Here is a 26,102-nt window from a genome sequence, read left to right on the forward strand (position 1 = left end):
CGCGAGCTGGGTGTTTCCTGCCTCTTTCAGTCCAGGTTGGGAGACTCCGGCGTCCTCCAGCTTTTCATGGTAAGGAGGGCGGTGCCCACCGACTGGGAGCTCCGGGCGGCCGAGAGAGCGGGCAGAGCCAGAGAAGAAGGGGAAAGGGCCGACAGAAGGGGGTGGGGGGGTAAGGGGCTGTCGCGGCCGGGAGGAGGCACTTGGGGAGTAGATTGGGGGCGAGGCCGGGCCGGGCCGGGCGTGGGGGAAGGGCATTGGGTGGAAAATTGGCTGGGGTGGGGTCCTGGGGAGGTCCCTGGCCTTTGGAAAGCCGGGAAAGGGCATTTGGGCTCGGGGGGCAGATATGTGTGTGGGTGGGGGATGTCTCAGAGTCGAGTGCTTGTAAGACGTGGGAATGGGTGATGGTGAAGAGGACAAAGAGATGTCATTGAAGACGGGCATTTGGGTGGAGGGTTTGAGTTTGGGGCGATGTGAAGGAGACTGGGTGGGTTATGAGAGGACGGGGAGTTTGGGGTTTGGGGAAGTGGTCCTGGGAGTCGCTGGTTTTGGGGGAGTGGGGACGGGCTTCCAGGTGCGTCTGACCACGCCGTCGAATGGAGGAGAGAAATGGAGGGAGGCGGGCGGTGTGCGTTCCGCGCTAGGAGCTCCGTGGAGGGTGCCAGGGGCCCGTCCCCGCAGGGGCCGGCGCCTTGTGGCTGGGTCCTACGCAGTCACTTCCGTTGAGACCCCAGGTAGCCACACCTAAGGAGTCGGGGTGTCTCACCGGCGGTCCCCCAGCCGTGGGGGGTGTCTGTGTGCTCGGGCTCCTCCGAGAGTCTGCCCTTTGAATAGCTCTTTGTCCCGGGACGGGAATGAGCAAAGGTCAGCCCAGACCCTCGTTTCACTCGTTTGCCTGCGTCTCTAGACAGTGCAGTCCTTGGGGAAGAGGAGTGGATCCCAAGGCCAGTGCTGAGGAAGCAGGAGTCAGCGCGTACCTGAGTGTGGTCTGCTGCATTTCGCGTCCAATGAGGGCCACCTGAGGGGAAGAGGGCATTAAACCTGAAGAGCAGCAGCAGCTGGGATTTGTTAGAAATGGCCACCTTTTCAAGCCCTACCGCAGACTATGGAATCGGTCTGGGGTGGGGCCCAGCAATCTGTTTTAACAAGCCCTCCAGGGAATTAAAGCTCTGTTTTCTTTGGTTTGGGCTATAGAATGAAAAGGGCATGAGAGTGGGAGTGAGAGGACCTCCATAGTTCTGATTCTTAATTTTCTCCCCCCAAAAGTGGGACTGATGACATTTTCCTCCCTAGATTCTCGAGAGACATAGGCCAGCAGTAGTTGGTGTGCTGGTCGCCGGAAGAGAGTGTAATTCAGCAGTAGCTGTCCCATAGGGTTCGGGGGGAAAGTGATGCCGCCCTTACGTGGCTGATGGAATGTAGCTTGGTTGAAATGGAGCCACGGGCTTTTCTGAGTTGTGGAAATGCCCTCAGTTCAGAGAACGTTGTATAATTAGCATCAAGGTCTCGACTCTTAGATCTAGCCGGTTGAAACGTCGTAGCTTTGTGGCTCTCAGCTCTGGCCACACATGAGAATCCCCTGAAGAGCTTTTAAAACTCTGGTTTCTGAGCTGCCACGGTCCTCCTTTCCCCTCCCCAAATTTGATGCCTGGTTCTGGGTGAAGCCCAGGTATGAGGAATGTTTCAGCATTCCTAGGTGATGCTAGTGCAGCCAGGGCTGTGATCTCTGGTCTGCAAGGAAGCAGGAGGGGCAGAAGGAAAAGGACACTAAGAACTTCACTGTTCATTCCCGGGCGGGGGTATTGCGAAGAGTATGGCTTTAACTGCATTTTACAAGTTAGGAAACTGAGGCTCGGTTCAATCACGTGTCTGAACATCACATGGGAAGTAATGAAACCGAACTGCTGCTTAGGTTTACCAAACTCTCCACCAAACCTTCCACACATACTCTCCGTCTACAGAGAGTTGTATAGAAAACATGTACAGGTGAGGGATTTGGTGCCTTTTTTTCCCTGTTGTACTTGCCTGGGCCTCCTTTGAAGTCAGCGGTTTTCCCGTTCAGCTGACTTTTATTTTTTAAGCGTGCATACAATTGCTTCCTGTTTGTGCCTCTGAGGCTGTGAAGTAGGGGCTTGCTTTTGTGTATGATGCTTTGGTGTATTTTTATGTATGGTCAGGAACTCACCCAGGCCTGGAAGCTTCTCCAAAGCCATGAAGTTCACTGTAGCCTCATTAAGATACACCGGGCTTTTTAGAACAGTGGGTAGCAAGCAGTCCTGGCTGCACATTGGAATTACCTGGGGGACTTTTAAAATGTCTGCTGCCCAGACCACACCTCCAGGCCTGTTACATGAGGTTTCCCACGGGTAGGGCCCAGGCATGGGTATTATTTTAAGCTCCCCAGCGGGTTCCGATGGGCAACCAAGTGCAGGGCTACTGTTTAGAATCAGCAACAGTATACTCAGCGGAGATGGAAAAGAGAGAAGCCTTGACTTACCCATCTAACTGGAATAAACTCCTTTGCTGATTGAATGGAATCAGTAATCAATACCTCCAGTATCAATTACCTCTCTGTTTCTTGTAACCAACTTTGCTCTCCCCTGTCCCACCTCCCTAACCTCATCAAACATGAAATCCAACCTTTGAAACTAGTTAAAACCAGGATGACTGGGGAGTCCTCTGTGGGGAGGCTTGCTGTGAGAGGCTTATTGTCTCCTGCCTTGTGGCGTCAGCCGCAGCTCAGAGCCTCGGGCTCTCGGCCAGGCCTTTCTTCCTAGCGCCTCTCCTGTTGAGGTGACCGACCTTTGACCTTCGGAGGAGTGGGCTCCGGGAAGGTTCGGAGCTTTCTTTGTCTTTTCTGGAGTCTCAATCCAGATCGGGATGGTTTCTGCCTTTATCTCTTGTAATTCAGTCGGATGTCAATAGAGCTGGAACCAGTTTCGAAAGAGAAGATAATTTGAGACACTGAGGGCTTGAGTGTTTCGTGTTTGAGTGCTCACTCTGAGCCAGGGACCGTGCTGAGTGCTCTGTGCAGGCGCTGCTGTTGTCCCCATTTGACAGACCAGACTAAACTCAGATGACTCACCCAGGCTCCCCCAGCTGGTAATAGGCAAGGCTGGCGGCTTCAGTTCAGGTCAGGTCTGCCTTCCAAACCGCAGCCCATGGCCACAGGTCCCCTCCCATCTTTTCAGAGCTTGTTTGTATTTTCTAAAGAAGGGGCCCTCCTCTTTCAGTTTATATGTCATAGTTCTGCACATGCTGAGGGTGGCCATTGATAAAGCCATGGGCTCGGGCCCAGGCAGGACCTGCCCACGTCCTTCGCTTGCTCTGTCACCAACTCACTTTGGGAGGTGACTGAGCTATGGGTCGTGGTTGGTGGTAACTGTTAGTGTCGGTCTCTGAGGACTGACTTCAAAGGAAAGCTAGAAGGAAGGGGCCAGCACTGCCTCGAGGCCTCTTTCCTTTGATGTTTGGCCTCTGGCCACAGAGACCCCAGGTGAGCTAAGCCCAAGCTTTAGAGAGCGTGCCCCCTTGTGACGTTTGTACTGCTGCTTAAGGAAACCCTTGTGTTTCCAGAGGCCGCTCTCCCTCTGTGCCACTCTTCGAGCTCGGACGGGAGCCTCCCAGGGGGTGAGTTCCAGGCCACCCTTTTGAAGGGACAGTTGAAAGGACTGGCCATTGCCTCTCTCTTACCGTTCGAAGGCAGGTGGCCACCTATCAGTTCCTTATTTCAATGAAAAACATAACATTTGTGTTTTAAAAATTATAAGCTCATGATGAGAGATCTGTAAAAGAAAGGCAGGCCTGACCAGTTTCACTTAGTGGTTAGGGCTTTGGCCCATGGACCAAAGAGTCAAGGGTTCGATTCCTGGTCAAGGGCACTTGCCTCCATTGCAGGTTCCCCAGCCCAGGAAGGGGGATGCATGTGGGAGGCAACCAGTTGATGTCTCTCTCACTCTCTTTGATGTTTCTCTCCCTCTCCCTTCTCCCTTCCACTCTCTTTAGAAATCAATGGGAAAAATATCCTCGGGTGAGGATTTTTTTTTAAAAAAAAGAAAGGCATAAAGAATTTAAAACACAATTCTTTTTCAGTATCAGGGTATTTGTAAAAGCTTTGTGTCGTCAGTTCCTTCTAGCAATAGCACCAGTAGCACACCTGTAGTTGAAGTTTTGTCCTTGATGCATCGAGGGAAAACTCGGGCATCCCAGAGGATTTGGGCGTGCCTTGAAGGGTTTTGGGGAGGATTCAGAGGAGTGGGGCTTTGCTCTGGGTTGGATGCTGTCGGGAAGCAGGGCTGATTCTGTGATTGGGCCTCTGTAATTCCTATTTTGAAGGCGGGAAGAATGGAATGGGGCTGAAACTTGAGTTGGTAGAAAGGCAGCAGGATATTAGCCAGGATAAGGGGGCGTTTGGTCATTTTTGTGTTTTGGACAATGGTCTTGTGTTTGTGTTCAGGCACTTACGGAGTGGTCTTATTTATGTCCTTGATCTATCCATGGCCTTGTCTGAGGCAGTGTGCTGTGGGATTGTTCATGTTCGTAGGGAACACCAAGGCCCAGAAGGGGTGTCAGGCCAGGTCCTGTTGGGGCCACTTCCTCAGTGCTATTCCCCATATTTAGTAAATACTCAGGCATCTTCTCCAGCTGTAGGATCCTACCTATTCATTCAAGAAATGTTTCCTTTGAGTACACACGTGCTAGGTACCAGTCTCCTTTCCTGCGCCTGCTGAAATCTGGACACCGCCTTCATTTATTTCTCTGATTCGTACATGAGAGCTGGCAGTGTTGTTACGGAGACTATCAGATCGCACTGTTTTGGTTAGCGTAGTACAGGAAGTCTAATAATTTTGCAGTAACTTGCTTCCAAGAGTTCTTATGTCTGTTTAGTCCTCAGAAACACTTTTTTTTCTATAGGAAGTATTAGGAGTGGTAGTTGGGATCCTACTCACGTTCATAAAAACTCATTTCGTCTGTAATTCAGCTGAGAGCTGGCTGTCTGGTGTGCATGGCGATAAGGAGAGAGACCTGGGCAGTGCCTCAGGCTGCAGCCAGTGTGTTTGTTTAGTGGATAGAAAGGAAGTTCTCATAACACAAGAGTTAGTGGCAGAGTTGTACCTACCGGGTCAGCAGGTGAGGCCAGTGTATGAGGCCATCTGGGTGGAGTTGGGGGCAGATTGGGGAATACCTGTGTCTTGCCAGGGGAAGCCAATACCCCAACTCCCACCAGCTGTTGCCCTGCTGGCCAAGTTGGCCTCTGATTTTAAGAGAAGCCAGAAATCCAGATTTTTCTGTGAATTCCTGAGCTGTCAACATTGAGAGTGAAGTTTGTTTTCAATGCAGAATATACTTGGACTAAGCAGAACACATCTGGAGGCCAGATTCAGCCCAGTGGCTTTCAGAAGTAAACCAGACCTGGTGCCGTGACCCTGGTGACCTTGTGTCTTCTTCCTGGCAGGAAGAGATGTCAGGAGAAAGTGTGGTGAGCTCAGCGGTGCCAGCGGCTGCTACCCGCACCACTTCCTTCAAGGGCACGAGCCCCAGCTCCAAGTATGTGAAACTGAACGTGGGCGGCGCCCTCTACTACACCACCATGCAGACGCTGACCAAGCAGGACACCATGCTGAAGGCCATGTTCAGCGGGCGGATGGAAGTGCTCACCGACAGTGAAGGTAAGCCAGCCTCAAGGAGCTGGGGACGTGCTTGTGGTTGAGGGCTTCCTTCTAGCTCAGAACACCCCAGGAAATGTCGCACAGCTGCAGGTCGCACGGTGTGCTCAGTGTTCTCATGGTGTGCAGGGACCCCTGAGGAATAACAGGGAGACTCTGACCACCTAGTCCGGGGGGTGTGGTCAAGGAGGGCTTTCCGGAGGAAGAGGCATTTCAGCTGAGACCTCGAGACGAGGAGGAGTCAGCTGGACAGGGACTCACAGTCTCAACTTACTTGTTGATTTGCTGTGTGAAGTTGTTGATTCGCTGTGTGACTTTGAGAAACTCCCAGTCCCGCTCCGGGCCTCAGCTCTGTTAAATGGAGGCTGGACTAGCTACTCTAGTTGGTTCCCTTCCTGTTCTCGCAGCGATGGGTCTCTGATTTCAGAGAGAAGTTCCAGTGTGAGTCATTAGCATATTCTCTGGACACTTGTCCTCCTGGGATGGGGTCATGGCAGAGTTCACAGACCGAGTTCGAGGGAAGCCTAGAAAAGCAGAGCTGAGTCACAGCTCCCCACTTAGTCGTTGGTGATCCTAATCAGGGTAGTTCGGAATTGAATCACAGCTCCCCATGTAGAAGCTGGTGATCCTAATCAAGATGGTTAAGCTGTTGATGTCTCACTTCCCTCAGCTGGTGAAATGGGCACAGTGATCCCTGCCTCATGTTCGCTCATAGTAAATATTCAATATACATATGTTCGTTCAGTACTTGTTCTTTCTTGTGGAAAATCATGTTAGTAAGAGGCAAAGAACTGCTTAAAGTCATATTACCATAACTACTCCTGCCTTCCTGGAACGTCAAAGAGCACCTGACAAAGGGGAACGTCCTTACCTGGCTGGGTTTAGGGAGCAGGTCCCATGAGGTTTAAAAATGACCCCATCCTACATTCCTTGGCCTGAGATTGCTTGAGACTAGGCCAGACCACAGCCTGGCTTGACCCAGCTCACCTGTCTCAGGCTGCCTCTGTGCTGATGCCCTGCCTTTCCAGGGGCAGTGGTTCCCGAGAGGGTGGGTGAGTTGTGACTCAGGAGGTGGGATTGGGGGTCCTTGGCTGGTGTGCACAGTGCATTCTGTGATCCTAAGAGGGTTAAGCTCACTCGGGCTGTCGCCGATTGGGTGTTTCCCTCTGTGCCCTGGAGAGGGCGAGGCTGCCATTCCGTCCCTGGGCTTCCCGTGAACTTGGCTTTCCAGAACTGCCTGTGTCTTACTCAAAATAAAAGTGAGCTTTGTATGAGTGGGAGGATCTCCTCGCCGTGCCACACCCAGCGTTGCCCAGAGTATTTGTGGAAATCAAGACAATGGCACCCGGGCTGCAGGAGGAAACAGACCTTATCGGAGAGGCCAGGATTGTTGTGGCTTTTCTTCCGCCCTACCCAGTCTCCGGTGGGGCTCAGGAAAAGTGCCCAGGCGCTTCCCAGAAGCCTCGTCTCCTGGGAAGGCCTACCACTTGTCCCAAAAGAGACAGCGTCCTCGAGCTCACCTGTCCCAGACCTGGGAGATGCCTGGGAGTGGTAGCATGGCACCTGCCGCAGCTTCTAAAGAGCTGCTACAGGATGTCCTTCCCCCTCGCTTCCTGGGAAGCCCAGCATCTCCCGGAAGCAGTGCTGCCTCTGACACTCCATCCTCAGCTGTTTCCATTTCCCAAACACTCGGCAGCCTTCAGACCCCCTTGCAAAGCTCACACAAAGTGCCATTGTATGGGTGTTGTTTAAATGCTTTCTCAAAAGCTCCTGAATCCAGGCCTTGCTGGCTCTTATCAGCTGCTCTCTGTGGCTTCGTGTGGTCCCAACCCCCCGTCCAGGTCACCTCAGTGTGGCAGCCTCAGGGTTCAACCGCTGGCTTCGTGCTGAAGCCCTGTGGTGCCCTGTGAGCTGGGCTGTCTGGCTGGGTGTCTGCTCTTCCATCCTGCTCTGTGCCAGGCAGAGTCCTGTTGGTGAGTGCACTGCACCGCCTGACCCATGGCCTCAGTGTTACCTCAAGCACATAGTTGGGCCCAGAAATAGGGAAAATTTGCTGAATCTCAGCTTCACCCAGGAAGGCTTTCAGCTGCCGCAGAGTTTGCCACAAACGGGCTGAAACTACAGGTACAGCTCAGCCCGGCAAGTGAGTCCAGCAGCAGAGCCTGTGGCTAAAGGGCCGGGCTCTGAAGGCCCAGAGCAGTGTGTGTAGCTGTTGCTGGAAATCTCTAAAGGATGCCTGAGGGACTGGCTGCCCTGGGGAGGGACCTGGAGTCCAGGGTGGGCAGACTCTCGTGGGCTCCGTGCCCTTCAGCCTATATGAGTTTTGCACCACCACGTGCATGTAATTCCTAAACCAAGAAGAACCCGGGCACTGGAGTGAGATGGGCCTGGGTTTGGGTCCTGCCAACAGCCATAGCTAACATGGTGGCATGATTTCTGGGTCTTGAGCATTGTGCTCATTTAGACTATTGCTGTTCTCTGGTCATGTGACAGTGGGTGAGTGACTTTCTCTGAGCCTGCTTCCTCCTTTCCAAGTCTCCAAGGTAGTGCTCTTCAGAGTTGTTATGGGGTTTAAATGAGGAGATTAGGAAGCACTTGATCAAGTGCCTCTCATGTGGAGAGACTCCACAAATGGAAGTGTCCGTTGTGGCTCTAGTCCTGCCTGGGGTGGGGTGGGGTGGGGTGGGCAGAGTGCTGCCAGGAACTCTGGAGAAGCCTGCCTTAGCGTGGCTTACCGACCTCCTGCCTTAAGGTCTTTACATGGTGACTACAATTTTCTTCCCTGTTTGCCTGGTTGATTCATACTTACTCTTTTTATAAAATATATATTTTTAAATACATGAATATATATTTTATTGATTTCAGAGAAGGAAGAGGGAGAGATAGAAACATCAATGATGAGAGAGAGTCATTGATCAGCTGCCTCCTGCATGCCCCCTACTGGGCATGTGCCGGGACCAGGAATCGAATCTTGATCTCCTAGTTCATTGGTTGATGCTCAACCACTGGGCCACACTGGCCTGGCAGTACCATGCTGTTTGAATTACTATAGCTTTGTAGTATAGTTTGTTATCAGGTAGCCTGATACTTCCAACTTTGTTCTTCTTTCTCAATATTGCTGTAGCTGTTTAGGGTCCTGTGTGGTTTCGTATAAACTTTTGGATTATTTGTTCTAGTTCTATGGAAAACACCATTGGTATTTTGATAGGAATTGCATTGAATCTATAGAATGCTTTGGTCAATATGGACATTTTAACTATGTTAATTCTTCTATCCATGAGCACGGTATATGCTTCCATTTATTTGTATCTTCAGTTTCTTTTTTCAGTGTCTTATAATTTTTTGAGTACAGGTCCTTTACCTCCTTGGTAAAATTTACTCCTGGGTATTCTATTTCTTTTTTAATGCAATTGTAAGTGGGATTGTTTTCTTAGTTTCCCTTTCTAATAGTTCTTTATTGGTGTATAAAAATATAGCAAATTTCTAAATATTTATTTTGTAACTTGCTACTTTACTGAATTTATCAGTTCCAGTGGTTTTTTTAAATAGGGTTCTCTATATACAGTATTATGCTATTTGCAGATAATGACAGTTTTACTTCTTTCTTTGAAATTTTGATACCATTCATTTCTTCTTGTCTGGTTGCTGTGGCTAGGACTTCCAGTACTATGTTGAGTAAGAGTGGTGAAAGCAGACATCCCTGCCTTGTTCCTGATCTTAAGGGAAGTGTGCTTTTAGTGTTTCCCCTTTGGATTTTATCAAATGCCTTCTCTGCATCTATTGCTATGATCATGTGATTTTTAGCCTTCATTTTGTTTATGTGGTGTGTCACATTACTTGATATGTGGCTATTGGACCAACCTTGCATCCCAAGAATAAATCCCAGTTAATCATGGTGTATGATCTTTTTAATGTATTGCTGGATCTGGTTTGCTATATTTTGTTGAGGATTTTTTAAAATATTTTTATTGATTTCAGAGAGAAAGGGAGAGGGAGATAGAGATAGAAACATCAATGATGAGAAAGAATCATTGATCGACTGCCTCCTGCATGCTCCCTACTGGGGATTGAGCCCGTAAACCAAGCATGTGCCCTTGACTGGAATTGAACCTGGGACCTTCCAGTCCGCCCGCTGAACCAAACCAGCTAGGACTGTCGAGGATTTTTGCATCTGTGTTCATCAGGAATATTGGCCTATAACTTTCTTGCTTTGTAGTGTGCTTATCTGGTTTTGGAATCAGGATAATGCAGGCCTCATAAAATGATCTTGGGAGTCTTCCTTCCTTCTGATTGTTTGGAATAGTTGGAGAAGAATAGGTGTTAGTTCTTTGAAAGTTTGGTAAAATTCACTGGTGAAGCCATCCAGTCCAGGACTTGTCTGTTGGCAGCTTTTTAATTCCTGCTTCAATTTCATTGGTTGTAATTGCTCAGATTTTCTGTTTCTTCTTTACTCAGTTTTGGAAGAGTGTATGTTTCTAGGAATTTATCCATTTCTTCCTAATTTTCCAATTTGTTGGCATATAGTTCATAATATTTTCTTATAATTCTTTGTATTCCTGTGGTGTCAGTTGTTACTTCTCTTTCATTTCTGATTTTATGTGTGTCCTCTGTCTGTTTTTCTTGATGAGTCTGGTTAACCTTATTTATCTTTTCAAAGAACCACCTCTTGGTTTCATTGACCTTTTATATTGTTTCTGGACTCTATTTTGTTTATTTCCGCTCTGATCTTTCTTATCTCCTTCCTTCCACTCCCTGTGGCTTTGTTTGTTGTTCTTTTTCTAGTCCCTTTAAGTATAAGGTAAGGTTGTTTATTTGAGATTTTTCTTTTTTCTTGAGGTAGGTCTGTATTGCTATGAATTTCTTTTTTAGGACTGCTTTTGCTGTGTGCCACAGCTTTTGGGTGGTTGTGTTTTCATTTTCATTTGTCTCAAGGTACCTTTTGATTTCTTTCCTTGATATCATTGCTAACCCATTCCTTGTTTAGTAACATGTTATTTAGCCTCCATATATTTGTGTGTTTTCAGTTCTTTTCTTGAACTTGATTTTCTGTTTTTATACCGTTATGGTCAGAGAAAACGCTTGCTATGATTTCAGTCTTCTTAAATTTACTGTGGTTTGTTTTGTGGCCTAACATGTGGTCTCTAGAAAATGTCCCATGTGCACTTGAAAAGAATGTATATTCTGCAGCTTTGGAGTGAAATGCTCTGCAAATATCAATTAAATCAATGTGGTCTAATGTGTCATTGAAGGCCTCTGTTTCCTTGTTGATTTTCTGTCTGTAAAATCTATCCGTTGATGTCAGTGGGGTGTTAAAGTTCCCCACTATGACTGTATTACTACTGACTTCTCCCTTTGTGTCCATCAGTATTTACTTTATATATTTAGGTGCACCTGCATTGGGTGTGTACATGTTTACAAGGGCTATATCCTCTTGTTGGATTGATCCTGTTACTGTTTATGCAGTGTGCTTCTTTGTCTCTTATTATAGCCTTTGTTTTAAAGTTGCTGTTTTGTCTGATATAAGAATTGCTGTCCCAGCTTTTTTTGTTTGTTTCCATTGGCATGAAATATCTTTTCCATCCCTGTACTTTCAGAGTGTATCTTTTGATCTGAAGTGGGTGTCCTGTAGACAGCATATACATGGGTCTTGTTTTCTTACCCATTTAGCTACCCTGTGTCTTTTGATTAGAGCATTTAGTCTATTTACATTTAAGGTGATTATTGATAGGTACATATTTATTGCTATTTTATGATTTATATATTTATCTTCCTCTTTATTTATTTTTCTTAAAGAAATCCCTTTAACATTTCTTGTAATACTGGTTAGGTGGTGATGAACTCCTTCAGTTTTTTTCTTATCTTGGAAGTGCTTTTTTTCTCCTTCAATCCTATATAATAAAAGGCTAATATGCAAATTGTCCCCTCGACCAGGAGTTCAACTGGGAGTTTGACCAGGGGGTGGGGCCAGCTGGCCAACCACCTGCTGCCCCTCCCCCCAGCCAACCCTGCACCCCCTTGGCCCCCCCCCCCCCCCCGCCCCAATCGGGCCACCAGCCAAACCCCACCCATGCATGAATTTGTGCACCAGGCCTCTAGTTTTAAATAATAGCCTTGCTGAGTAGAGTAGTCTTGATTGTAAGTCCTTGCTTTTCATCACTTTGAATATTTCATGTCAGTCCCTTCTGTCCTTCAATTCATATTCTGTTGATGGTTATTTAGGTTGTTTCTAGTGTCCACCGTTAGGAACATTATCGTTCTTGAACACTCTCCCTGGCATGTGTGCGTTTCTCTAGGCCAGTGCTTCCCAGCCTTTGCCACATCAAGGGACACCCAGAAAATCATATTTTTACTTTGGTAAATGAAGGGGCTCTGACCTCCCCAGGCCCTACCCAGCTGCCTCTGGGGCTGCAGCAGTAAGATCTTAAACACAGTTGGGAGCTCTGTCCTAGAGTTCATTCCCAGGGGTGGCATTGGGGGTAGCAGCATCCTCACCTCCATTCGATGTGAACAATTGTGTCAGGTTACACTGCCCACAGAGGTCTGAATTTTTGCCGACACTGGGCACTGTCAAACTTATTAATTATTTCCGATTTGGTGACTATGCCGTGGTACTCTGTTGTTTTAGTTAACATTTCCTAATTTCTAATGGGTTGAGCATCTTTTTATGTTTGTTTGTGTTTCATCGTATGGCTGCCTGATTGCATCTTACACATTTTCCCGTTTTCCTTTTTGCTTTGTAGAAATAAGTGTGCATTCTGGATTTTATACCTTTATGGTTTTATTTTATATAAACATAAACAACTTAAATCTGACTCTTATGGGTTTTTAAATGGTGTGTTTTGGTGCCTCAGTTTTTATGTGTTTTCTTTTTTTTTCTTCTTTCCACTTGGCTCTCCTATCTACCCAGTGGTATTCAACCAGGGACGATTGGATCCCTCGGGGACATTTGTCCAGAAATATTTCTGGTTGTCACACTTTGGGGGTGAGAGTGCTACTGGCATCTAGTGGGTAGGGGCCAGGGATGTTGGTGAGGACCCTGTGATGTGCAGGACAGTCCCTCCATAACAGAGGTATCCAACCCCAAATGCAGTGCTGAGGCTTAGAAATCCTGCCCTAGAGATTCTGATTCGGAATGAGGACAAGAATCTGAATTTGTAACAAGGACCTCAGGTGACTTATGATCAGGCAAGTTAGGTCCGAGCAAGCTCCCTGTAGGAAGTGGGGGAGGAAAAAGAGAGGGAAGCACATGGGGTGCTGGTGGGACTGGGAGAGGGGAGCCTACCTCCGAGGTACCTGAAAGCCACACAGACTCCCTCCTGGGGGTGGACCGCCGCCTCTGGATGCTGCTTCGTTCGCAGGCAGCGATGATGAAATGTGCAAAGGGCTTGTCATCAGAGGCCTAACTTGAATGCTGGCAATAGACTCAGCTTTGTGCTGTGTACTCCCCAGGCGTTCCCTTATCGTACCTTTATGCCAGCCGTGGGAGGCACCATTCTTAGGAGAGGAAACTGCTGGACACAGAGGTCAAGTGGAACAGTAACGTCACCCAGCAAGTACGCAGACCTGCGTTTCCAACACAGGCCCACGCTCCTAACCCTGTGCTGTGTTGCGTCTCACACCATCCCAGAGCCTCTGGCCTCACTGCCCGTTCACCTCCCCAGCCTCGTCCAAGGGCCCGGGCTGCCCCGCTGTGCACGGCTTTCCTACACGGCCCTGTGCTCTGTGGCAGCAGGAAAGACGCCCACAAGCTTGACTTTTGCTTTTCTACTTGCAAGACTGATTCAAAGGGACAGATTCCTGCTTTGAAAGCAACTAAAATACTTTAAATTCAGAATGCTAATTGAAACCTCATGGGGAATGTGCCTGGCTCCTTTGCCCATATTTGTCCAAAGTATGATTCCTTCGCCACAAGCATTTCCTGGCGCATTCTTGAGCTGGAGCCCAGTGTGACGGTCCGCCCGTTCGCTCATGGAAACTGCGACAGGCCGTAGTCATGGGAATCACTTGATTGATCTTAAGGGCCCTTGCGCTTTCCAAGCGGCTGAGTTGTCCATGTGACAAAGACAGAAAGGGATGTTTTCTTCCCGGAGCAGCTGGGCTGAGGTTCCACTTGTCTCACCCTCACCGGCCTTCTCAGTTCCCCTGAAAGTAGTTTTCCTAAGTTTCTTCTTTTTTTTTTTTTTTTTTTTTTTTAATTAAATCTTTATTGTTCAGATTATTACATTTGTTCCTCTTTTTTCCCCCCATAACTCCCCTCCTTCCAGCTCCCACCCCACCCTCCACCCTCACTCCCCACCCACTGTGTTCATCCATAGGTGCATGATTTTTGTCCAGTCACTTCCCGCATCTCCCACACCCCTTTTTCCCCCAAGAATAGTCAGTCTATTCCCTTTCTATGTCCCTGATTCTATTATAATCACCAGTTCATTCTGTACATCAGGTTATTTATTCACTTGATTCTTAGATTCATTTGTTGATAGATGCATGTTTGTTGTTCATAATTTGTATCTTTACCTTTTTCTTCTTCTTCCTCTTCTTAAAGGATACCTTTCAGCATTTCATATAATACTGGTTTAGTGGTGATGAACTCCTTTAGCTTTTCCTTATCTGTGAAGCTCTTTATCTGACCTTCAATTCTGAATGATAGCTTTGCTGGATAAAGTAATCTTGGTTGTAGGTTCTTGGTATTCAGCACTTTGAATATTTCTTGCCATTCCCTTCTGGCCTGCAAAGTTTCTGTTGAGAAATCAGCTGACAGTCGTATGGGTATTCCCTTGTAGGTAATTGAGCCTCTTTCTCTTGCTGCTTTTAAGATTTTCTCTTTGTCTTTTGCTCTTGGCATTTTAATGATGATGTGTCTTGGTGTGGTCCTCTTTGGATTCCTTTTGTTTGGGGTTCTCTGCGCTTCTTGGACCTGTAAGTCCATTTCTTTCACCAGGTGGGGGAAGTTTTCTGCCATTATTTCTTGAAATAGGTTTTCAATATCTTGCTGTCTCTCATCTTCTGGCACTCCAATGACTCTGATATTAGACCGCTTAAAGCTGTCCCAGAGGCTCCTTACACTATCTTCACACTTTCGGATTCTTTTTTCATTTTGCTTTTCCAATTGGGTGTTTTTTGTCGAATCTTTGGTTTGATTATTGTACTCCTCTGGTCTGCTATTGGGTATAATATTCTTTATTTCAGTCCGTGTATGCTTACTTTCTAATTTCTTTATCGTAGCATCGAGGGTCTCATTAGTTTTCGTGAGGCTCTGCACAAATTTATGGCAAGCCCTCAAAATTGCGATTCTTAGCTCCATATCCTCCATTTCTGTCATGTTTTTTTGTCTCCGCATCTTTTATGCTTTCTTGGTGCACCCCCTTGTGGTCTCTGTGCGCAGTCTTGTTCTAGCCAAGCCTTAATTGTTGTAGTTAACACTAGAGGGATTTGACCCCCAGGCCGACTGGCTATAGGAATCAGCTGTATGGAAAACGTCTGCCTTCTGGGGAGGCGCTAATCCAGCCTTTGCCTGAGGCGATCGGCAAATGGCTGTGCGCAGGGTTTGGGCGGGGCGGGATCGACAGGGCGGGCGGAGGGAGCAGTTATGGCCACGCTCAGTCCCGTTCCCAGAGGCTCTGCTTCTCAGAACCCGGCAGCCGCTGCAAACCTCAGAGAGAAAGCTGCCCTCAGGTTCCAACTGATGCCGGATAATCCCGCTTCTCCCGTTTGAGTCTGGGTCCCTAGAGACTCGCCCGGATCTGGAGCCCAGAGTCTGAGACTCACTCCCGACAGAAAACGACAACCGCGCCCTCAGCCACCAGCCCGCTTTGCGCGCGCACCTCGGTACTTTGTATTTTCCACACTGCGCCGCCTCTGAGCCTCGATTTGCTGTTCTCTTTCCTTCTAGTTGTAGAGTCTCTCTTCAGCCAGCCTTCCTGTGGTTCTGGGTGATGTCCGTTCAGTCTTTTAGTTGTATTTTTGAAATGGTTGTTTGCGGCAGCGGTCTCCGGTGTTTACCTACGCCACCATCTTGGTCTCTCCTCTAAGTTTCTTCTTCTTGTTGTCTAGTTCTGCCTCCCCAATTTGGGAGTGTCACTGAACGCTGAGCCTCGGGGTTCATCTGTGGGAAGATAACACTGTCTTTCCATACCTTGTCAGCTTGTTGGAAGAACAACACTAGCTCCAGGGTAGCATAGAGGATGTTATAAGGTGGTGGCCCAAGGCCCAGTGCAGCCAGCAGGTGTGCTTCGGTTGCCCTACAGCACATTAATGACAGGTTTTTAAAAAATTAGTTTACCAGTCTTTAAAAATCAGATTTCACAGAAATCTGTATTTTTGGCTTAGCTTGAAACATCAGAGGCTCACACAGCCCTGGACCCACAGTTCTGCCTGGCCACTCTTAGCTGGAGCTGGGAGAGCCCGCCCTCCTTCCCCAATACCCCACGGGGCAGCGCACTGCTCTCTGGTCTCTCTGGTCAGCCATCAGCACAGCCCACCTGCACCCATTTATCCTGCCTGCTCCGGGCCCCCTCAGGCACCTGAGCTACATAACAGATACTAAGTCCAAACTCTGTGCCTCGATTGTAGAATTGGGTCATGTCCAACAGACCCTGTCAGGGTCACGGGTATCCCTCTCTTCCTGGAAGCCAGCGTGGGACTCCAGCTGCACCTTTGCAGTGTGTCTGCCATGTTCTTCCCACTTAGGAAACCATAGCTGTGTGGAAATACCAGTGGAAGGTTCTAGAGAGATGAGATTAGACCAAAGGCCCAGGAAGTGTGGGCTGAGGAATTGCAGGAGGAGAGCATGGAAATGGCCTTCTTATCAGCTCTCCTGGTGATTGTTGCAAAGATTACCTACTCCGCTGCTGCTACCAGGAGAGGGCTTTGGGCAGGGCTGGGTTTGGTTGACACAGGGGTGGGGGAGGTGAGCAGACATGTGACTCTGGATATGAAAAAGGTGCATTCGTTGCTCTTGGCTTTTGTTGGCCTCTGCCACTGATCCAGGGCCTGGGGGTCTGAGCAGGGCACAGTGGTGTTAGGAGTGGAAATGTGGGCCCCTTTTCCTGAACTGAGCAAAGAAGGTGGCGGTGCGGGGGGCATAAGGTTACTGGTTTCTGTTTAAACCTTCCAGCTGCCTCATGCATTGGTGTTTCTCAGGGGGGGACAGACGACCTGGGGAAGCTCCTTGCCTGGGGCTGCCCTGCTGGTCGGGAAGGCCAGACTGTCTGGCTTCTTTCTAGTTTTACATTTTCTACCCAGACACACACGGTCTTTGTTCCAGTCCTATTTCCCCCTCCAAATTCCACTCCCCAGGACATTTGCATTTCAGTAGAGTAATTTTGCAAAACCCATGGCATCTCTAGGGGAGGAATAGCAGGCCAGCGCTGAGGCTGCAGAGGGCACTGGGGAGTGGAAGGGCTTGTCTTCCTGGCCCGGCCCAGGGGTGGGGAACGTCCGGCCTGCGGGCCATATCAGACCCGAGAAATCATTTGGTCTGGCCCTGCCAAGGCATGAGGGATGAATTAATTAAATGTTTGACCAAATATAGCAGCCTAATTTTTAAGTTGATAATTTGTATGGCCTGCAAATGATGCTATAAATATCCAAATGGCCCTTGGCAGAAAAAGGTTCCCCACCCTGCCTTACCACTAAGAATGTTTCACTGTCCTGGTTCTGGGCAGCAGGGATTGTTCCATATTTGATATGGAAAAATACCCCCTCTCCTCCCCCCTCCCCCCGTTAGACTGCATTGCTTAAGGGCAGCTCTGTCTCCCTGATCGCTGTCTCCTTCACCATTTTATCTCCAGTTAATTGCTGTCACTAACCAGTGAGTGTGTGGGGGGAGTTAGGGATGGAATTTCCTGTGGTGGTCCTGGTGCTGGGGTCACCCTCAGAAACCACAGATCCAAGGCTGTGAGAGGGAGCCTTCTGCTTCCTTAGAAGTGGCTCTGCTATTTGAAAGTCTGAAAAAGTCTCAAGAAAGAAAAAGGCTCCTAGAAAGACGGACTAGAGCCTGGCCTGCAGGTTCCATTCCTGGTCAGGGCACATGCCTGGCTTGTGGGCTCAATCCCCAGTAGGGGGCGTGCAGGAGGCAGCCAATCAGTGATGTTCCTCTCTTTCTCTTTCCCTCTCTCTAAAAATCAATAAGAACATATGTTTTAAAAAGAAGAAAGAAAGAGGGAGTAGATATTTTTACTCCACAGGCCTTTCCCTATTGTTGGGGTCATTTGGACGCATTTTATCCAAGTGTGGCGTCTAGGTCCCTCTGGAGATGTTCTCGTGTAAGGGGTTTTGAGGGAATTTAAAGAAACGTGCTTTTAGACCTCAGGGCCCCTGGCATCCAAGAGCCTGAGACCAGGTGAGTCCCGTGTGGTTGTTCCCCGCCAGCAGGGTCTGGAAGCTGTGACTGTGCTCTAGTCAGGGCCTGGTCAGCCTTTTGCTGGTGACTCTCTCTCTGGTCCTGCCCTCCCGGAGGCAAAAGGAGCCAGGAGACACCCCAGTTCTCCTCGGGGCCCCCCAGAGAGGAGTGCCCATGTAATGAGCCCTTCCCTTCCTCCTTCTCCCGCTGCAGGCTGGATCCTCATTGACCGCTGTGGGAAGCACTTTGGTACGATACTCAACTACCTTCGTGACGGGGCAGTGCCCTTGCCGGAGAGCCGCCGGGAGATCGAGGAGCTGCTGGCAGAAGCCAAGTACTACCTGGTCCAGGGCCTGGTGGAAGAGTGCCAGGCAGCCCTGCAAGTAGGCATCACCCTTCCTTCCCATCAGGGGGCGAGGCCCAGACCCACCTGCCTTGCTCTGCAAAATGGGGTACTTCCTGGAGCCGCTCCCTGTGGGTCAGAGCTACCCACGAAGCTTCTCTGTAATGTTCAGGCCGCCTAACTACTTCCTGGCTTATTCCGCCTCCATGGTGTTGGATCCTCTCACCTGTACATCGAAACCCTTTAGTGCTGAGCCTGGGTCATAATACTTCATCAGGTTTCTGGGCCCATTAGGACTTCCTCTCACCCATGAGTTCTCGCTGGGAGCCTAGCATAATCTCTGCAGACACAGACCTCCCCCCCTCCTCAACTGGACCTGGGGCAGGGACATCAGGGTCCAGTCTAGTGACAGCAACATTTCTATGAAACCACAAAGCTTCCACACGTAGCCGGTGGCCATTCACGTCAGACAAAGCTCCCACATGGCAGAGTCAGAGAGCCCCTTTGGGTGGTCACAGGAACTGGATCTGTGTACGGGAAGCTCTTATTTGGGCTTCTCCCAAGCCACATGTCTGTTTGGCCCCCAGTGGACCAGTACCCATCATGCCTTGCTCCTCAGGAACTGTTTCCACACACCACCTCTACCCCCAGTCTATAACTCTAAGTGTCGTAGCCTTTACTTTAGTATTTTTATTTCATTTTTATGTTTCTTAAAGTAATACACATACATCATTTAAGAAGTCACTTAGTTTTGCAAGGTTGGTGTAAAAAATACCGCCAAATGCCCTCTCTCCCTCACATCCTCCCCCGCCCCCCACCCACAGGCAGCCTCTTTTAATTCTTTCAATAGTTATTAACTTTCGTATTTCTTATACTGCTATTTATTGGCATTTCAGTTTTCAATGTTATTTACAAGATGGCTATAGAAAATTCAGATTTAGCTCATGCACTACCACCATCCCCAGCCACTGCCAAACTTACGCATATTTCTCCTCCTGTTCTCCCAATGCAGGTTATTACAGTTTTGGTAAATTGGTATTCAGAGCGTGCATTGGGATGTCAGTATTGTTAACAGTTGAGCCACAGAGTGTACAATGACTGTTTCCTTTCTCGTGTAGCTTTTCAGTTTGCCAGACTGGTGATTGCTGCACCGTTGTGTTTGCTTGGTTTTCTGAGCACATCTCCCTAATTCAGCCCTAAATTCTCAGGAAGGTCAGTCTCCTGCTGGCAGGTGCAGACCCCGCAGTGCCTCTGATTCATCTTTGTCTTGGAGACATGCCCTTTGGGTTCCTTTCTGTGGTTTCCATTGGTCTGAGGTTAAACTTCCAAGACTGACCTCCGCCCAGTTTCTATTACGTTTATCTTCCTGTTCTACTTTCTCAGGGGTTTGTTTTTTGTTTTGCTTTTCAGTTTTATCTTTTCATCCCTTTCGTTGAATGTTTTACTTCTGCTGTCACATTTCTAACTTCAAAGGCCTTTTCTTGCTCTCCGATGCTCTTGTTTATGTAGCAGGCTGGTCTTGTTTCATAGGATGAAAAATCTGCTCTCATCTGTCTGATGATGCTGGTATTGGAGGTTTTCTTTCTGCCGCCTTCATCGTCTGACTCCTTCCCTTACTTTTTCTCTCTTTGTTTGGTCTCGTGTTTGAGAGGCTTTGCACTTACAATCGGATGATCCTTGGCCTGTTGAAATTTAAGAGGAAGCTCTGAAAAGCGGTGTGACTGTGGGGGGTCCTTGTTGTCCAGTAGGCTTCAGTGGTGCAGGATGGGCTGACTTTCCCAGCGGGAACCCCCATGTCAGATCTGCCAGCCTCTTGGGCAGCTCAGTTCCTGGTGGAGGAATCCTCCTCTCTTGCCCAGGGGATAAGCCCGACTGGCTGCCGTCTGGGATCTGAGGAGGGGAAGGGCCCGGGGGCTGGGGGTGCCTCACCATTTAGTCCCTCTGTTTCAGAATAGCAGCTCAGTCCTATACACACCTAAACATGGACCTTCTTTGCCAGGCTGGGGAAGGGGCTCTGCCACCTGGCGGGCGAGCCTCCCCTCTTGCCCTGTGCCCACCAGCCTTGAGAGCTGTTCTTTGAAAATCTCCAGGATCCTTTCCCATCTGCTGACTTAGGTTCCGGCTTCCTCCTTGCTTATCGCTCATCTGTGATCTGTTCTCCAGCCTCAGATTGTTTATGTCTTTTGTCTGCTGGCTTCACGTCTCTCATTCTTTTTTTCTTACGGGCTTACACTTTTCTTTATTCTTCTGGAGGCATTGCCATGGGGTTTTGGGTGCTTTGATGCAGTCATGTGTCATCTACCATGTTCAGGGTTTATGTTTGAGTGGCTCCCTGGGCTGTGGGAATGTGTCATCGTTCTTGGTGTTTACTGAGCACCTGGCGTATAACAGCCGCCAAATAGCAGACTTATTGGAGAACTCGACTCCTGGTCGTGCCCCCATCCTAACTCACTGGTAGTAAGAATCTTCCTCTCTTCCCACCGTGACTGCCCATCTGCCCTCACCAGAGCCTGCCTTTGCCCGTGGGCCAGCTTAACCAACCCAGTGCAGGGCAGGCCTCCTCGGCTGAAAGCACGTTTTGTTCCAGCAGAACAAAGATGCTTATGAGCCTTTCTGCAAAGTTCCTGTTATCACCTCATCCAAAGAAGAACAGAAACTTATAGCGACTTCAAACAAGGTATGTTGGAGGCCCCGTGGCACTCTTCTTGCTATCGGAGATGATAGAGGTTCTTCTGAACACGTTTTGAGATGAGAACTTGTGTAATTGCCTGAGGAAGACCCGAGAAGGGGCTACGAATGAGCCATCCTGTGTTCCCTGCCATTGGGGCACACAGTCTCCTTCTCGAGCCCGGCCTGGTGGCAGGGCCAGCCTTATGGGAAGCCAGTGGTTTATGGCATCTGCACTCCAAGTAACCCTCTTCTTCCTTTTTTAAATCAACCCGCAGCCAGCCGTGAAGTTACTCTACAACAGAAGTAACAACAAATACTCGTATACCAGGTAAGGCGCCAGCCAGGAAAGACTTCTGTACTTCTGTACTCGCTAGGAAAGCCTTCGCTCACACCAGCGGGCCCGGCTCCTCTTGTTCCCTCCAGATGAGGGGGCCCGCTTCACCTCGAGGAAGCCAGATAGGTAGATGGCAAGAAAGGGAGAGGCTAGAGAGGAGATAAAATTCACATGTACCATAAATTCACCCTTTTATTTTATTTTTTTTAATTCAATCAAGTTTTTTTTTTTTTAATATATTTTATTGATTTTTTACAGAGAGGAAGGGAGAGAGATAGATAGTTAGAAACATCAATGAGAGAGAAACATCGATCAGCTGCTTCTTGCACATCTCCTACTGGGGATGTGCCCGCAACCCAGGTACATGCCCTTGACCGGAATCGAAATTGGGACCTTTCAGTCCGCAGGCCGACGCTCTATCCACTGAGCCAAACCGGTTTCGGCAAATTCACCCTTTTAAAGTATGTAATTCAGTAGTTTTTAGCATATTACAGGTTGTGCAGCCATCACCTAATTTTTGAACGTTTTCATGACCTCCAAAAGAAACCTGGTACCCGTTAGCAGTCGCTCCTCATTTCCCCACCAGCAATATCTCCAGGTTTCTAGAATGCCTAGTGGCCCTTGGGAACTTGTGACTCTAAATCAGGAACTTGAGGGACCTTAGGGGGACCTGATGCAGTTACTCAAGACCCGTAATCTGAGCAGGATAGAGCGTCGCCTCAGCAGTTCCGTCCTGACACTCCTGTGCTTGCTGGGCTGTCCTCCATGCCCCACCTGGCGCAGTGCCCACAGGCCCATGCTCTCAGCGCTCCACCTCTGGCGGTTGCACACAGCATAGCAGCCTCTCTAGCACACTGACTAGGAGCTCAGGCTGAGCGGCTGGAGCTATCTTTTTTGAGGCCTTGGCTCTGCCATTCATTCGTTTTTTACCTCAAGTAATCACCCACTTTCTCAGGCCCTCTCTTTCCTTCTCTGAGCAGTGGGGGCTGGTGCCTCTCTCGTGGGTTATTGTGAGGCTGAAACGGGGTAGCAGGGATAATGGGCCCCACGTGTGGACACTCTGCCGGTGGCGGGGTTATCACCCGCTTGTGGTCACCTTACCAAATGCTCTTTTGCAGCAATTCTGACGACAATATGTTGAAAAACATTGAACTCTTCGATAAGCTCTCTCTGCGCTTTAACGGACGGGTCCTGTTCATAAAGGATGTCATCGGGGACGAAATCTGCTGCTGGTCCTTTTATGGTCAGGGCCGGAAGATTGCCGAGGTCTGTTGTACCTCCATCGTCTATGCCACTGAGAAGAAGCAGACCAAGGTGAGGGCTTGGCGCGGACGGTTCTGCGTGGCTGACCTGGCGTGTGCACTTGCACAGCTTTCATTGTCCTTTGGGGCCCGCTAAGGTGCAGACGCAGGTCCTAGAGAATCCAAATGGCGCTCCTTTTGTGCCACCCAGCATGTAGGGGCAGCCTCGCTGCACCTCAGTTCCTTTGCCCTAAGTGTTGACTCACATATCCCGCTACCCGTGCGTGGCCCGCTGCCAGCACGGCCTCCTGCTTCAGTGACCTGACGCTGCCTGTGCGCTTCCGGATCCTTCCCACAGCACGCTTCCCACCAGCACGGCCCCATCCCGTCCCGGTCATCAGAGCAACAGGGCTGCCTTCAAGAGCCTGACCTTAGCTTTCTGTCTACTCACTGCCATCTGTCCGTCCTCCTCTGACCCGCTGACCTAGAGCAGCCCTCCACCCTCACGAGGCCCACTCAGCATCCTTAGCTCCTACCCTGTGGACTTCCTACCGAGCACATGACCCCCTCAGTGCTCTGGACTCTGAGGATCTAGTTTTATATCATCTGCTCCAAACCAGTGTACTTACCCTCTCCCTTCTGTCTCTGCACCGTTCTGCAAAGCTAATGCATGCTGCGGGAGCTGTTCGGGCCTGTGCCCCATTAGGCCTTCTGTTTCCTTGCTCTCCTTGGGCTTAAATGGAATCCCAGGGGCTGATTAGCCTGAAAGTACTGGGTGGCGGTGGCGGTAGTAGGCCGTATGTGATGCTCGCTCACCTGCCTGTATTTCGTGGGGATGCAGGTGGAGTTCCCTGAGGCCCGGATTTATGAGGAGACCCTGAATATTTTGCTGTATGAGGCCCAGGATGGCCGTGGACCGGACAATGCGCTCCTGGAGGCCACAGGTGGCGCGGCTGGGCGCTCCCACCACCTGGACGAAGACGAGGAGCGGGAGCGCGAGCGCATCGAGCGTGTGCGGCGGATCCACATCAAGTGACCTGACGACCATGCCCACCTCCACCAGTGAGCAGGCAAGCGGACCCGAGCTCTCCTCCCTCCTCCCCACTCTACACTGACCCCGTGCAGGCTCCCAGGCACCTTCCACTTCCCCTGGAGTCTGGAGATACTTTTGTAACAAGCCAGATGATTTTGATATTTCTCGACAAGGTGAATTGATTTGTACCAGGTGAATGCTCCCGTGTTGTTGACAAGCTATGTCCAAGGGCTCTACTTTCTGTGAGAACCTGGAAGGCCTGCTGGGTTCTCAAAAGAAAAGTGTGAATGCGTATGAAGCGTATGTGAGGACTTTCGTTTGCAGTATTTATTTTTGTGGATGTTGACTACCTATTGGAGCTTCTTGGATGGCGTTGCCTTTGGGGTTCAGGGTGACCGCTCTGAGGGATCCTGCAGCTGGTGGCCACCAGGGGTGTCTTCAGGCTCCATGGTCCCTCATCCTCCCGCCCACCCGGCACTGGCTGGTGCCTGCACGCTTTCCAGGCGGCTTTGCTAGAAGTCCACTCTGCAGCAGGACTTCATGCCCAGAGCGTGTTGGTAAATAACTGCGGCTTGTGGAGGCGGGACCTGCTGGGCTTCGTGTAGCTCTGGGTGCCTGATCTGTGTAGGGGCAAGCCTCTTGCTACCTTGGCTGGTCTGTGGTCTGGTGCCTGGTGGACCCCACACCTCTGGCTAGGGCAGAGCTGTGCTGGTAGTGAGTTCTCGCCCTTGTGCCTCGCTGCTTTTTCAGGAAGGCCGTCTGGCCTGGTTGTGGGCACAGCTCACAAATCGAGGGATCCATTCCTTCCCCCTTAAGCTGGGCTTACTGCCGCAGTAGGTGCCCTGCCCTTTGCTTAGAAACTCAGTGTGGCCCCAGCCTGGCATCCCTGCGGGACCACCGTCACCAGCAGCCTCGGGGCAGCTTGCCTGCTGTAAACATAGCCATCACCTGGAGACCCCTTGGGTGTCTTTGCCTCTGATTTTGACATGTATGGAGTGGCTGTCAGTAAGAGATGTGCAGATCGTTTGGGTCCGGTTAGTGTTCATGGTGTTCAGGGAACGTGTGTGACTGTGACGAGGGTGTGTGCATGTGGGGGATGGGCGTTCTCGGTACCTACCTCCCAGTCTCCTCTGCGCCTGTCAGGGACAGAAGTGAGATGTGACTAGTGTCGGTGGTTGAGACTAGACTAGGTAGAGTAGTTACAAGGTGATAGGAATGTGTGTAAGGTAGTGGGTGGTTTTTGTCCACTTTTCAAGGGAAACGTTACTGTTTTATACCAAAGGTATTAATGTGGGCAGCCTCTGAAACAATGTAGTCCAAAAAAAACGAGTTTATATTTTGAAATGGTTTTTACAGCTTCGACTTTGTACGCAATGCCCTACTTGCGACAGTTGTACGCCTTCCTTTTGTATCCAGCAGCGAAGCCTCCAATAAACCTTTAAACAATGGTGACAACCCCAAAATCAAGGACTGGGTAGATGCTTTTTAAACTGTGTGGGAACCTTCGCATGAGGCCGTTCGGATTTTATTAAGTGCTAAGGAAAGGGGGGCTTAAAAATGTTTCTTAAATATTTTATACTGTTCGAGCTCCAACTGCAGCCCTGCCATTCGGGTTGAACTTTTCTAGAAAGTTAAAGTGAATGTCAGTTCTCATGTTTCCTGTAGGAATGGAAAAGCCATCAAATGCATTGTTTTTAAATGTTTACGCGAAGAGTACGTTTGTGATTGATTTGTTTGGGCTTCTCCACCTGATGACCTAATGTCTCTGGCCGTCTCTATCCCAGGGGAGCAGTCGGAGGAAAAGTGAAAGGAGGGAGACAGAGGTCCCTACGACATTCCAGGTGAATGCTGCTGCATGGCCATGAGCTGACAGAGGGCCTTGGCTGGCGCAGCTGTTACCCAGTATATTCTACAAGGACCTAATTTTTCTTATGCTGGCATTGGGGCAAACAAGTCAGTATTTACGCTTAAGAACCGTCCAAGTAAAACACGGGCCTAAGATCTGGTAAAGAGTCAAGTTTTATTACATTGTAATAGCTTACAGTGAAAGGGGTGAACAGCTTTTGGTCCCTTGTAATCAAGTTTTTTCAACTACGCCACCTGATTGTGGTACAGGAGCCTGTGCCCGAGACGGCCCCTGGCATAGCCCCTTCTGTCGCCCTCCTGCAGCGGCTTAGCAGGTTGGTCGCTGGGCAGGTCCCAGCCCTCTGCTTACTAATAGGTGTGTGTACCTCCCAGCAGCTATTCAGGGCCCACGTGGGAACACGCAGCCCGAGTCTTGGATTGGGTGCTCTCTACACGTCTGTGTGTCCTTAAGCTTTCTGTTTCTCTATGCTATGGAAAAAGATGCTGTAAGCTTTAGAAGTCGTCACTGTATGTTGTGCAAACATTTGTGGACATAATGTACAATAAAAGTTATATATAATGCTTCTACGTAAGCCAGTTTTCTGGGTCTTTTCGGAAACCCCAGCACAGTGA

At 49.3% G+C, this 26,102-nt stretch overlaps 1 protein-coding gene across 2 annotated transcripts; it reads left to right on the plus strand.

Annotated features, from left to right (window-relative positions):
* Positions 1-26,057, plus strand: KCTD10 (potassium channel tetramerization domain containing 10). Of its 2 annotated transcripts, none has more exons than XM_070400204.1 (7): positions 1-69; positions 5,453-5,666; positions 18,217-18,386; positions 20,934-21,023; positions 21,292-21,344; positions 22,469-22,664; positions 23,433-26,057. In XM_070400204.1, the coding sequence occupies exons 1-7, from the start codon at positions 67-69 to the stop codon at positions 23,625-23,627; spliced, it is 921 nt and encodes a 306-aa protein (XP_070256305.1). In that variant the 5' UTR covers positions 1-66; the 3' UTR covers positions 23,628-26,057. The 2 variants fall into 2 exon arrangements, with proteins under 2 accessions (XP_070256305.1, XP_070256306.1); XM_070400205.1 differs by having other exon boundaries at positions 20,937-21,023.
* The last annotated feature ends 45 nt before the right edge of the window (positions 26,058-26,102 follow it).

This window comes from Myotis yumanensis, unplaced genomic scaffold, assembly GCF_028538775.1.
Source record: "Myotis yumanensis isolate MYYU_CA2020_CCGP unplaced genomic scaffold, mMyoYum1.0.hap1 SCAF_19, whole genome shotgun sequence".
Classification (NCBI taxonomy): Eukaryota; Metazoa; Chordata; class Mammalia; order Chiroptera; family Vespertilionidae; genus Myotis; species Myotis yumanensis.

Excerpts from the sequence above, each read along its gene's own strand:
- KCTD10 (XM_070400204.1), top strand. Across the intron at positions 18,387-20,933 it reads AGTGCCAGGCAGCCCTGCAA|CAGAACAAAGATGCTTATGA; the intron begins GTAGGCATCACC and ends GTTTTGTTCCAG. Across the intron at positions 22,665-23,432 it reads CTGAGAAGAAGCAGACCAAG|GTGGAGTTCCCTGAGGCCCG; the intron begins GTGAGGGCTTGG and ends GTGGGGATGCAG.